Genomic DNA, 14,570 nt, shown 5'->3' with positions numbered 1-14,570 from the left:
ATGTATAGTATATATGTAAGGGCAAACAAAGTCGGGTTACAACTTGCTCGCACTCGGCAGTAATAAGTTTTGGTTTACTCTTTCCTCACTTGTAACGCCCATACCCATGAATGCATGGTGGGTGCTGTTCCTTTTTGACGCAGAGAAATATAATAAGCAAATCAAACGAAATGTTTTCACTAGAACGTCCTAAAGTGCATTAGAAAAATAGAGAGGAAGTTCATGTTTATTGGATAATAGACTAAAATATTACAAATCTGAGATCAAGATGATCTATTTATAATGTTCTTAATCCTAGAAAACCTAGGTATCTAAATAGGAAAGGAAATAATCAAATAACAAAATATAAAAACACCCTACAATATTAAATTCCGAATTAAATATAATATACCACCTAATTCGCTCAAATTCTATCTAAACTCATTGTGTAATAACAAGTCTTGTAGATCTCATCATTTTCTTGGAATCCATATATTATACAAATCCAAAACAGACATGGCAAACTAAAAGCTGTGTCAATCTTAGCAGTACGAAAAGTACCAAACATCCGCTTCCGGAATATGACGGCAACAAATAACTTTTTAACACGTGAATTGCTAATTCTTCAATCACTTTTCTTAATTATTTATTGCTTTCTTCTTTTAATTTTATTGCATATATAATAACCTAATTTCTGTCCTACCTCACTTTTCTTGTTTTTGTTCAAACATGGAACCCTTCCACGGTTCCACTTCTGAATTTTCTATACCTACATTGTCAACCACATATAAATATAAACCCTATTGTTTTATTGGTGGTGTTCTTTACCGCGTATCTTTGGCTAATTGCCAACCGTAGCCGTTTTCAACCAATCATTTATTTAATCACCGCCATGAAATGCTGGAAACGTATTGCATAGTGAGGGTCATCAGCACTCTGCATGGAGATAGGAAGTGATTACCAGGTAGGGGTGGGTTCAAAAAATCGAAAACCGAAAAAAAACAAACCAAAATAAAAAAAATCGAACCGAACGAAAAAACCGAACCAAATTAAAAAAATTGAACCAAACCGAAATCCTTTGGTTCGGTTTTTGAAAACCGAACCAAACCGAATAATTATATTAAATTAATATTTATTTATTTTATTTATTATTTAATCTGTTTGGGTATTATCTTCAAAACCTAATTTCTATTCTAAGCCCAATATTCCCAAACTTTTAAGCTCATTTATTATTAGAAAAGTCTTTTAACAACTAAACCCTAACATATCTTCTCTCACTTTGCTCTTTCTTTCACCCCGGCCGCTCCACTTCTCTCCGTCCTCCATCTTCCATCTTCTTTTTTCTTTCTTTTTCCTTTCTCCGTCCTCCATATTCATTATTCACTCCCTCCTTGTAACATCCCACATCGCCCAGGGGAGTGATCCATAAATGTATATTCCCATCCCTACCTAGCACGAGGCATTTTGGGAGCTCACTGGCTTCGGGTTAGGAACTCCGAAGTTAAGCGAGAAGGAGGCCAGAGCACTCCCAGCATGGATGACCCACTGGGAAGTTGCTCGTGAGTTCCAAAAAACAAAACCGTGAGGGAATGGTAAGCCCAAAGCGGACAATATCGTGCTACGGTGGTGGAGCGGGCCTAGGAAGTGGTCCGGCCCGGGCTGGGATGTGACAAATGGTATCAGAGCCAATCCCTGGTCGAAAGTGTGCTGACGAGGATGTCGGGTCCCTAAGGGGGGTGGATTGTAACATCCCACATCGCCTAGGGGAGTGATCCTTAAATGTATATTCCCATCCTTACCTAGCACGAGGCCTTTTGGGAGCTCACTGGCTTCGGGTTCCGTATGAACTCCGAAGTTAAGCGAGAAGGAGGCCAGAGCACTCCCAAGATGGGTGACCCACTGGGAAGTTGCTCATGAGTTCCCAAAAACAAAACCGTGAGGGAATGGTAAGCCCAAAGTGGACAATATCGTGCTACGATGGTGGAATGGGCCCGGGATGTGACACTCCTCCCTCTTCTTTTTTCTTTTTTTTCTCCCCATCAGGATCTTTACTCTCTCTCCCTCATCCATGACAAATCATGTCTTTCTCTCTCCCCCTCCCCCCCCCCCTCAATCCATCAGGATCTTTACTCTCTCTCCCTCATCCATGACAAATCATGTCTTTCTCTCTCCCCCTCCCCCCCCCTCAATCCTTTGTTGCATCTTCTGATGTCTCTCTTTTCTTCCGGGCCAGCCAAGAATCCATACTCACCGGCGGTCACAACAACTCTTCTGAGTCCCACTTTCAGAGGGGTAAGAGATATTTTGTTTGAAATTTGAACCCAAGATATGTGTGATGATGTGAATGAATTTTGTAAATTTCTCTGAGATTTGTATCTTTGTAAGTTTCTAAATGAATTTTGCGATAGGTTTGTGAATTGGTGTGAGTTTTTTCTGAATAAATTTTGTGATGGGTTTGTCGAAATAAGATAGTGGTTGGACAAAAAGGAATTCTCCACAGCTTTGGTTATGTATTTGCAGGTAGTTTTGCATGCAATATTGAGCACGCCAACCCTCCACCTCCATCCTCCAAGGCCTCTAATTAGGTGAAATTTGGTTTTTATTTATTAAATTTATTGTGCCTGGTCTTTTTTATTCTTTGTACTAGTTAAGAATTCTTCGTATGGAGTTTTTTAGTTAATTTTTTTTTCATTTTCGTCTTAGCTTTCAATATTTTTTTGTTGGTTTGTTGTGAACTTGCAGCTTTGGCTGTGAAGGTAAAAATAATTGATTTGTATCTTTGTATTTTTTTTTTCTATAATTTTTTTTCGCAGCAAAAACAAGGGAAAGAGGACAATCAGGTTGTTGCTAGTGTTGTTCCAAATGAATTAAATTGAGTATGTAAGAAGAATCACCCACAGATCAATTTCAGAATTAAAAAAAAAGTGAAAAACCAGAACCGAACCAAAACCGAACCGGAAAAACCCAAACTGAAATAAAACCGAACTAAACAGTAATTTCAGTTCGATTTCCGCCTTCGGCAAAAAATCGAACCAATCAGAACTGAACCCACCCCTATTACCAGGGATTAGGTGAACACATTCTATGGTGCCAACCAAGTTAGATTAAAATATAGTACAGTTTTTTTTTTTTTTTTTTTTTTTTTTAAAGGAGGGGAGACAACTGGTAGCAAGTCACGGTTATCCACCCCTTCCGGGGGCCGCGAAGACTCACATAAGCATTTCAACCTCCCCCTGGCCACAAGTCTAGCTTCCACACCAGCAGCGGGTTAAAATGACTCATTTACCATATGGAGTTTTCTTTTGAAACAAATTAAACTTTTTTAAACGAAAAACCACAACTGTATAGTTACAAACTTGTCAAGAATACAAATACAAATCCAACCAATTAACACTCATAACGACTAAACCTTGCAAGTTATAGAACTATAGTAAAACTGTAAAGGCACCATGTGGAAATGACCGCTCCACCCTTTGATGATCATACAATCATTAGCAAAGAAGCACTCTGTGAGTTATCTCCAACAAACGTTGAGCTTCCTTTTCTGTATACACAAAAGCTCACCACCTTCATTAACTCTAAACAACAGTTGGCATTCAAAAATTCGAGTTTGAGTAGTAAGTCATAGTTGCTACAAGGCTCTCTTTGATATTGCGAAAGAGCTACATGCACAACTTAGACTTCGTTAATTTAAGCAATATCTTTTTCTCTTCACCAAAGCACTTAAGCAATTTCTCCTTCTGCAAACATGAACATGCATCAAACACAAAACTAATCTGTAAAAGCGAGGAAATCCATTTGCAAACATGCTTTTTGGTTTCGAACCTGGAAAGTTTGGTATTTTGACCAGCACACCGAGGAATCGAAATAAAGACCCGATGAATGATGATTTCTATGGTTTAACCGCTGCGGAGCTAGCCGGAATCCACCAGGCACCAAAAACTGAAAGCTCGAAAGAAACAACGATCAGCAAAGGGAAACACAGAGACTCTAGTTCAAGTAAAATAAAACATTCAAACAACTCAAATCAAACATTCAAACAAAGTATACTGTTGAGATAAGACTCACTAGGAAACCCTAGCTTTTTTGGGTAACATTTTCTTCGAATTAAATTGAAAATTTGAAGAAGGTGAGAATCGTGACGGAGAGAGAGAGAGAGAGAGAGAGACGAAAGGAAAAGAAATACGGAAAAGAAGTGGAAGCAGGAGCTCCAACGATGATTAAAATTCGGTCCCGAATTGAAAAAAAAATATATGTGAGAGAGAGAGAGAGCGAGAGACGAACCTGATTCGCTTGCGGAGGCTAGGGTTCCGGGCTTAAAAGAGAGCTCGAGAAATCTGTGGAAGCAAATGAAAGAGCTTTGCTTTTCCACCTTTCTTCCTTTCCCAGATGACTAACACGCGTAAATTCAGCATCATTCCCTTACCAACACGCGTCCAGCATGGACAAAACAGGGATTTTCGCACCCCAAAAACCGAAAAGAAGAGCAGCAGGAGGAAAAAGCCAGGGGCAAAACCGTCCACCCACTGGTCATCCACAGTACCCAGCCCTTACGAGTTTTAGTGTATATATATATATATAATGTGAGTAATTAACCCTCTTTTGTTAGTAACTTTCTAGTATTCTAGTTTTTTTTTTTAAATAAATAAAATTATATAAATGTTAATTACTGGGCCTCATTCTTTGGTGAATATCTCTTAGTATTTCTTCAGTTCTAATGGTTTCTCTAATTTGTTATTAGGGTTTTTCAGGAAAATGCAAGGGCCATGGCGACCCCCGTCCCTTGTATATATGCTCCGTCCCTGATTTTCTGGATAAAATTCCTCACTGAAAGTAATTTAAAACTATCATGAAAATGTATATGAGGGTAAAGAAAGTCGGCCACAAAAAATGAGGCCAACCAGAAGACTAGAAGAGGAAAGATCAACTCCCTAAGACTCTATATATCTATATACTTATCTTAGCAGTTGGCAGTACGTATATAGACTAAGTTTTGGTTTACTTTTTCCTCACTTGTAACGCCCGTACCCGTGAATACATGCATGGTGCTGTTTCCTTTTCTTGTTATAACTTATAAGTTTTGGTTAAACATGGAGCCCTTCCACTTCTGAATTTTCTACTCCTACTACTTGCCAACCATGTGTGTGTATGAATGTTATTTACTGTTGTGTATTGGTGGACTTTACCGCGTATCATTGGCTTTTTCCGAAACGTAGACGTTTTCAACCAATTCTTTCTTTAATCGCCGTCAAATGATACTAAAATCTTAAGTGTCAATGAAATCAGGGCCGTTTTCGACATTTTCAGGGCCCTATGAGAATTTAATAAGAAAATCCTCCTCATTTTAAAAGAATAATTTTGTAGACAATAAATTCATACATAACTAAACAATCAATATTCAAATTAATTGAAATTAACATCTCATACTTACTAATTAATAAGAGGTGTGATAACGGCAAAGAATTTCCAATATTGGAATATGTTTTGCTACCACCTGAGTAGAATGTAACTTACAGTTTCTTTTAACTTATCACCATATTCATTGTTCAAAAGATCAAATAGCCTCTGCCACATTGGCGAAGCTGAAGCTTCTCTAATCTCGTTGATAAGATAGAGTAAAGTGGGCCACAAGAGAAGAGTATATGGGGCAAAGTGAGACTAAATAACGTGAAGAGTACAGGAGCCATAGTTAAAAAGAAGTACTCTTAACGTAATACAAGATTGTCCCGCAATTCGTTACTCCTCCTTTCTTTGTTCATCCCTCATGAGGAATCCTATCAATAATCACCATTTCTTCAAATTGGTAATGAAAACTGAAAACTTTTTCGAGGTCTTGTTTTCTTAAGTATTTTCCTATAAAAAAAGTTGTCAATCTCCTTATAGGTTAGACTCTCTAGCATATACACATTATCCAGTCATACAAAAACAGTAGTATGCAAGAAAAATTAAAAAAAGTACTCTAAATATAAAACTTTCAGGTAAAAGAAAGATATATTTAACATTTAACAGCTTACAGAAACCAAAGAATGAGCTCAAAGTATCTTTCTCTTTGAAGACACACGAGAAACGAAAAGAAAGTAATACAACATGGCTTGATTGGCCAACAAAACAATAAAACTAATTAATTAATTAGTAGAAATATCCAACAATCTTGGTCATTAACTTCGTTAGTTGACTGCAGAACAAATGCGGCGGATTTCACCATTTGTGGCAGATTTTACACCGATGTTACTCATTTTCACCATCGACTTTCCGAACTCGATGTTGAAATTCAATGCTTGTAAGCCTCTCACGCCCAAAAATCGTTGGACAAAACTCTTAGTCGTGACGTCGGTCCATAACTTCTGATCCGACTCAAGTATTCCGCGACCATTCTTCAAATTTGTGAAGAAAGTTGCATCGAATCGACTTGCGCTGCCCATGTCTAAATCAACACGCCTGGCCGTGTCACCATTTTCAGGGCAAATTGATCGTAATTGGGCAAGGAATAAAGGGTTGATTGTTTCATCAGCGCCATTTCCGGTGGTGGTGAAGTTGTACAGTCTGTACCTGAAGAACAGGCAAGCTGAGGTGCCAATGGTGTGTGCACCAACAAGCGTGACAAGAGCTTGAGTGTTGAGACCCCAATCTTGGAACTTGCGCTTTTGTACATCAATCGAATCTCTAAAACCAGGCAAATTACTAGTGTCGGTGGCCAGCGAAACTCGTCCATCTTTTCTTCCAGTAGGCACATTCCAAGTGAATCCTTTGGTCTGCAATAAGCAAAATTATGTACATTAGAGGAGAGTATGAATATATAGCTGTTTTTACCGATATATCAACTCAAAATTAACAAGCACAAGAGCAACAATCAAATAAATAATAAATACTTACGAGAACCACGGAATCACGGGCAGCGAGGGCGAGAATATCTGCACAAGAAACAACTCCTGGGCATGCAGCTTCGAGCTTGGTCCTTGCATCGTCAATGACTTCCCAACCTCTTAAACCGAGGTTAGGCCCAGTGGTTTTCTCAGTATTAGGGCCGTCAAGAAGGACAGAAGCATCACAACCTTGGACAAAGCAGTCATGGAAGTGCATCCTTAACAAGCCAGGAGAAACGGAAGGGTTGGAGTTGAAATGAGTTTGAACTGTTTGTTTGACAATAGACTCTGCATGTACGCGAGTAGAATCCAACTCGTGTAAGTTGGCCCTGGCCTTGCACCATCACCAAGGTGGTAGCCAAACGAACAAGTACCTGTAGAAAGTACATCAATAACATTTTGGAGGGGCTCATCTTGTGGTAAATTTTGGTAAATGATGTGTGTGGGTATATATATATATACTGCAAGCTAGACGCAGCTTATAGCTTTGGTTTTGCGAGTAGCTAGCTCGCACGAAGATGATATCTGTTGTGAAACAAAGTGCTTTTGGCTCGGCGAGTATTGTAATCTGCTGGTTGTGTTTAGGAGTGAATGAAGCCTCAAGTATTTATAGGAGGTGGTCAAATAATTAAACGCGTAGAAATTGAATGAATTATTATTTATATGCATGTATCGTATTTCGTATATGTGTGAGGGTAAACAAAGTCGGGCTAGAACTTGCTCGGACTTGGCGGTAATAAGTTTTGGTTTACTCTTTCCTCACTTGTAACGCCCATACCCGTCAATGCGTGGTGGGTGCTGTTTCATTTTGACGCAGTGGGATATAATAAGGAAAAATCGAACGAAATTTCTTCGCCAGCAAGCCCTAGAGTCCACTAGAAAAATAGAGAGAAAACTCATGTTTATTGAATAATAGTAAAAAAGATTACAAATCTAACACCAAAATGACCTATTTATAATGTTCTTAATCTTATTAGAAACCCTAGGTATCTAAATAGGAAAGGAAATAAACAAATAACAAAATATAAAGAAATCCTAAATATTAAATTCTGAATTAAATAGAGTAAACGACTTATATTAATTACGAGCCCAAAACAGACATGCCATCAAATTAGTTGCGTTAATCCGCACAACACGAAAAGCCCAAAACATCCATTTTGGGGACAACAAATAATTTATTAACACCTGAATTACTAATTCTGTAATCACTTTTCTTGATTGTTAATCGCTTTCTTCTTTTAATTTTATTGTATATAAAAAAATCTAATTTATGTCGAATATCACTTTTCTTGTTTTTTTTCAAACATGGAACCTATAAGATCCCACATCATCCGGAGGAAAGGAGGTGATGTGCCTTATATGTACATGTCCATCTCCCTATAGTAAGGCGCGTTTTGGGTGGAAGCCCAAGAACAAATCCATGAGGGTGTGGCCCAAAGCGGACAATATCTTACTATGTGGACTGGGATGTGACAATTTGGTATCAGAGCCACACCCCGGCCGGAAGTGTGCCGACGAGGACATCGGTCCCCCTAAGGGGGGTGGATTGTAAGATCCCACATCGCTCGGGGGAGAGGAGGTGATGTGCCTTATATGTACATGTCCACCTCCCTATAGTAAGACATGTTTTGGGTGGAAGTCCAAGAACAAATCCGTGAGGGCGTGATCCAAAACAGACAATATCTGCGGACTGGGATGTGACAGAACCCTTCCACAGCACTTCTGAATTTTCTAGTCCTACTTTGTCAACCATATATGAATATGTAAACATTTTTTATTGGTGGTGTAATTTACCGCGTATCTTTGGCTAATTGCCAACCGTTGTCATTCTTTAATCACCGCCGTGAAATGCTAGAAACATATTAATTGCCTAACGAGGGTCATCAGCACTCTGCATGGAGAGAGGAAATGATTACCAATGATTAGGAGAACACATGCTATGGTGCCAACCAAGTCAAATTAAAATATAATTCAATTAAAATAACTCATTTACCATATTGAAAAGTTTTCTTTTCAAACAAATTACTTTATTAAAACTGATTAAAGAACGTACATAAAGAAGACATGTAAAACGTAATTAAGAGGCCACACAAGCCAAAAGAAAAACCAACAACTTTACAATTACAAACTTATCAAGAATACGATACAATTCCAACCATTAACACTCATGATGACTAAACCTTGCAAGTTGTAGAACTATAGGAAAAGCACCAAGTGGAAATGACAGCTCCACCCTTTGATGATCATACAATCATCAGCAAAGAAGCACTCTGTGAGTTACTTCCGACAAACGTTGAGGTTCATTTTCATATGCACAAAAGCTCACCACACACCTTCATTAACTCTAAACAACAACCGTCATTCAAATATTTGAGTTTGAGTAGTAAGTCATATATAGTTTCTACAAGGCTCTCATTGACAAAGCGAAAGAGCTACATGCACAACTTAACTTTGTTAAGTAATTTCTCTCTCTTCACCAAAGTACTTATAAGTAATTTCTCTTTCTCTTCACCACTTGCATATTGTGATATAATTCTCTACATACGTAAAGTCCTCAATAGGTAAGGCCAAGAAAGAAATTCAAGTTAATTCACTCCAACTTAATGGCATAGTATTTGGTTAGGCGTCAATTGATTAAGTGCAATCTCCATTAGTCAAACCCCATCTAATAGCGGTAACTAGTAGTAGCACACTCGCAATCACCAAATTCATATTCAAGTAAATTACCAACCTACATGCAAGACTCGTGACGAATTTAGGGAGCGAACAATTATTAATTTGCATCTTATTATATTTCACTAGCATAATTCTGCCTATATATAATGTGAGTAACTCTATTGTTTTAGTAACCTTCTAGTATTCTAGGTTTTCTGAAAGAAAAAAAATATATAATGTTTATTACTGGGCCTCATTCTTAGGTGAACATCACTTAGTCTTTCTTCAGTTCTAATGGTTTCTCTAGTTTGTTATTAGGGTTTTTCAGGAAAAATGCAGGGGACATGCCCAACCACCGTCCCTCACGTGCTCCGCCCCTGATTTCCTGGATAAATTCGTCACTGAAAGTTTACAAAACTAGGTATCCATGAAAATGTTTGTGAGGGTAAAAAAAGTCGGCCACAAAAAATTGGTCAACCAGATGAGGAAAGATCAACTCTCTTTCTATATACTTATCTTAGCAGTTGGCAGTACGTACGTTTTGGTTTTACTCCTTCCTCGCTTGTAACGCTCGTAACCCGTGAATGCATGTGCTGTTTCCTTTTCTTGTTTTAATTCTAGTGAAACATGGAGCCCCTCCACTTCTGTATTTTCTAGTCCCACTTTGTCAACCATGTATGTATGTATGTATGTATATATATGCATATACATACATATATATATGTATACACTGTTGCTTTTTGGTGTGCTTTACCGCGTATCTTTGCCAAACGTAGTCATTTTCTAACGATTCTTTCTTTAATCGCTGCCAAAAGATAGAATCTAAACTATCAAGGTTTCACTTTAAAATTAATTGGTAATATAAGGAGCAATTTAATTATTTATAAGCACATGTAAGTCCCTCATTTCATAAATATAGGATTCGACCTCAATACGTCTCTCACATCTGGCGAACTGTCAGCCTAGCACATGAACAACACAAACACGGTGACGTGGAGCACTTGCGGCCGTTTGGTTTCACACGTGGGACAATCTGTGATGATACCATGAAGAAAGTTGAGATTCCACCATATAAAATCAATTGGCAATATGGAGGTAGCCTAATTACTTATAACCATATATAATATTCCTCCTCCCATCAATGTGAGATTCATTCTTTAATTATTGCTCCAAATCATTTTTAGGGCTGGGTTCGGTTTGGAAAAATTGTATATCAAAACTGAAGCGATATACAATTTTTGGGTTTTTTGGTATTTGGGTCTAGATTTTTCGAGTCAGTTGTATTTACGAAAATCCCAACCCTAATTCCCCTCTTCATGTAGAGGGAATTTTCTAATATAACCAAGAGTATGGAATACTACAAGTATTTTAACCGTAAATTTTTGTTAAATATAAAAAAATTAAGACTTAATAATTAAAACACCTGGAGTATCTCTATTTCTAATATTTTATGGCGACGATTAAATAAAAGGAAAACTAATGAAAATGGCTTGAAAACTTTGAGTTTTAATGATAAGGACAAAATAAAAGGTAAAGTGAATAGTACCATGATTGACTTTTTAATGTAAAAATGTGGTTTTTCGTTAAAGTGAACAGTACCGGGTGCTTTTCGTTAAAGTTCCCTTAAATAAATAATTGGATGAAAACCACAACGGTTGGTCAAAAGCAAAAGATTCGTGGTTGACAAAGTACACCAATCATGCATGTATAGCTTTGCATCCATCTCTCGGGGTGGACAATTCACCAGTCACTCATTTGAAAATTATTTCTAAAAAATATATCATTCTAATACCAAGTTATTTAGTCATTCACGTATATATGAAATAAATAAAAGAATAATCACGAACATGAACGAAAATAGAAATATTTTTGAGTGGGGTCAACTTTGAATAATAAAATTATATTAAAACTTTAATACATGAACTGGTGTTTAGAACGGTAATATTGTAAGGATAATACTTACGTACTTACTTTTTTTTTTTTTTGGTCCAATCATATTTTAACACATGTTTTATTTTATTGTTTTAAAAATCGTAGACGATTTGAGTTTTAAAAAACAAAGAACATATGACATCTTTTGATTGAACAAAATAAAAAAAGTGAGTATCTGAGGAACTCACCTAAGTACTATCCATATTGTAAATTATTAGCTAGTGGAAAAACTACTTGGCTCGGAAGGGTAAGAGATGGAAGTTACAAGATCGGAAAACCGATGTCGCTTAGACTATCAATCACAATATGTGTGAGGATATGAATTAAAGAGTGAGAACAATTATATGTTGGAATTGAATGCTCTGACAAGAAAGGTATTTGGTGAATATATAGAGATGAGATCCCCTTTCTGGAGGAGTTGTATTCTTCAGGGGAAGTTACAACTTTTCCTGTTTAATACAAATGTTCAATTATATCCAACAGTCATATCCTTTAGAATTAATTAATTAAATAATAAATAACTGTATTACTTTCTTTATTGATTAATCAACTTATTCAACTACAATCATATGAATATTAGTTCACTAGTATTATGATGTATCTTCACACATGATTACACATATTGTGAAAACTATGTTATCATAATCATATTGCAACATAAGAGGGTATAAAAAGTATAAAAGATCAGAGCATATTTTAAGTTGAGTATTTCGACCGAGACTCATTTATGAATATATAGGAATTTTATAGCTTTAATTGGAGCATTTTATGGGGAAAAAAAATTAAAAAAATCAAAGTTGAGTAGGGAAAACTGTCTCAGCGGGCATATTCTGCCCTCGATTGTGAATATGTTGATTATGGTTGACAAACTATGGATAGAAAGTTCTGAGGTGGAACAGTTCCATGCTTGACCAAAAACAAGAAAGGAAACAGCACCATGCCACCATGCATTCCCAGGTATGGTCCTAAGCATAAATATTACTCTTATCATATACTTGAACTATTATTTGTATCATTTGATTAATAAAGATGATACATATATGTTGGTGAGTCCTCCCTCTATTAAAAATGGTACATTAATAATACAAATAAGTAATAAGTGATAAATGTAGCATTAGTCGGTCAAAGATATCATTCTGAACGTTACAAGTGGTAACTGCCAAGTGCCAGCCAGCTGACCAGATAAATATATATATAAAGAGTTGATATTTTCTCTTCTGGTTGACCCCCATACATTTGTAGCCCCATTTTGTTTACCCTCGCATATTATACTTGCATATAATTAATATCTACGCGTTTAATAATTTGACCAGCTCCTATAAATACCTGAGGCTTCATTCTCTCCAACACACACAGAGCAGATTACAGTACTCACACAGCCAAAAGCACTTTTGATCGAGAGTCTGAAAATAATCCCTTACCCTAGCTAGCTATATATATTATTTCTCCAAACTACAAGCTGTGTCTAGCTTGCAATATATACACACACATCCTTTAACCACAAACTGTACCACAGCATGAGCTCCTCCAAATTGTTACTAATGTACTTTCTACGGCTACTTGTTGGTTTTGCTACCACCTTGGTGATGGTGCAAGGCCAAGGCCAACTTACTCGCGTTGGATTCTATTCGCGTACATGTCCCACGGCAGAATCTATTGTCAAACAAACAGTTCAAACTCATTTCAACTCCAACCCTTCCGTTGCTCCTGGCTTGTTAAGGATGCATTTCCATGACTGCTTTGTCCAAGGTTGTGATGCTTCTGTCCTTCTTGACGGCCCTAATACTGAGAAAACCGCCGGGCCTAACCTCGGTTTAAGAGGTTCGGAAGTCATTGACGATGCAAAGACCAAGCTTGAAGCTGCATGTCCCGGGGTTGTTTCCTGTGCAGATATTCTCGCTCTTGCTGCCCGTGATTCCGTGGTTCTGGTAAGTATTAATTTGATAGCAGCTCTTGTGTGCTTGTTAATTTTAAGTTGATATACCGGTAAAAACGGATAGTCATACACTAATATTAAAACACTAACGGAAGGAATGCATAATTACATTCTACGTTTGGGAATAACATTGCTCAATATTTATGTATCTAGCTAAATTATAATGTCTAGTTAATTAATCATCTCCTTCTAATGTACATAAATTTAATTCTACAGACCAAAGGATTCACTTGGAATGTGCCTACTGGAAGAAGAGATGGACGAGTTTCGCTGGCAACCGAGACTACTAATTTGCCTGGCTTTAGAGATTCCATTGATGTACAAAAGGCCAAGTTCCAAGATTTGGGTCTTAACACTCAAGATCTTGTCACGCTAGTTGGCGCACACACCATTGGCACCTCAGCTTGCCAGTTCTTCAGGTACAGACTGTATAACTTCACCACCACCGGAAATGGCGCTGACGAAACAATTAACCCTTTATTCCTTGACCAACTACGATCAATTTGCCCTGAAAATGGTGACGCGGCCAGGCGTGTTGATTTAGACACGGGCAGCGCAAGTCGATTCGATGCAACTTTCTTCACAAACTTGAAGAATGGTCGTGGGATACTTGAGTCGGATCAGAAGTTGTGGACCGACGCCACCACGAAAAGTTTTGTCCAACGGTTTTTGGGCGTGAGAGGCTTACAAGCATTGAATTTCAACCTCGAGTTCGGAAAGTCGATGGTAAAAATGAGTAACATCGGTGTAAAATCTGCCACAAATGGTGAAATCCGCCGCATTTGTTCTGCAGTCAACTAACGAAATGACCCAGATTGTTGGATATTTCTACTAATTAATTAGTTCATTATTTTGTTGGCACAATCAAGCCATGTTGTATTACTGTCTTTTCGTTTCTCATGTGTCTTCGAAGAGAAAGATACTTTGAGCTCATATTATCGTTTCTGTAAGCTGTTAAATGTGTCATTCTTTTAATTGAAAGTCACATATTTCAAGTACTTTTTTACTTTTCTTGCATAGTACTGTGTTTATTTTACTGGATAATGTGTATATGATAGGGAATCTAACCTTTAAGGACATAGACAACTTTAAAAAAGAAAACTTCAAGACCACGAACAAGTTTTCAGTTTTCAATGCCAAATTGAAGAAATGGTGATTATCGGTAGGTTTCCTGATGTGGGACGACCAAAGAAAGGATGAGTAAG

At 37.3% G+C, this 14,570-nt stretch overlaps 1 protein-coding gene and 1 pseudogene across 1 annotated transcript; one reads left to right on the top strand and one right to left on the bottom strand.

The window, feature by feature from the left end:
• Positions 1 to 5,951: 5,951 nt before the first annotated feature.
• Positions 5,952 to 7,406, bottom strand: LOC114826640 (peroxidase N1-like; annotated as a pseudogene).
• A 5,382-nt stretch (positions 7,407 to 12,788) lies between these two features.
• On the top strand, positions 12,789 to 14,363 carry LOC103411699 (peroxidase N1-like). The gene is made up of 2 exons (XM_070826696.1): positions 12,789 to 13,357; positions 13,582 to 14,363. The coding sequence occupies exons 1-2, from the start codon at positions 12,947 to 12,949 to the stop codon at positions 14,164 to 14,166; spliced, it is 996 nt and encodes a 331-aa protein (XP_070682797.1). The 5' UTR covers positions 12,789 to 12,946; the 3' UTR covers positions 14,167 to 14,363.
• The last annotated feature ends 207 nt before the right edge of the window (positions 14,364 to 14,570 follow it).

The sequence above is a fragment of the Malus domestica genome, chromosome 08 (assembly GCF_042453785.1).
Source record: "Malus domestica chromosome 08, GDT2T_hap1".
Classification (NCBI taxonomy): domain Eukaryota; kingdom Viridiplantae; phylum Streptophyta; class Magnoliopsida; order Rosales; family Rosaceae; genus Malus; species Malus domestica.
Note: the sequence above shows the minus strand (reverse complement) of the source record. Positions and strands in the feature narration are given on the sequence as shown.

What these genes read in the sequence shown, in the direction of transcription:
- LOC103411699 (XM_070826696.1), top strand. Translation starts at nt 12,947, where the DNA reads ATGAGCTCCTCCAAATTGTTACTAATGTACTTTCTACGGCTACTTGTT. An exon ending in CCCGTGATTCCGTGGTTCTG is followed by an intron (nt 13,358 to 13,581) that starts GTAAGTATTAAT and finishes TTAATTCTACAG; the next exon opens with ACCAAAGGATTCACTTGGAA.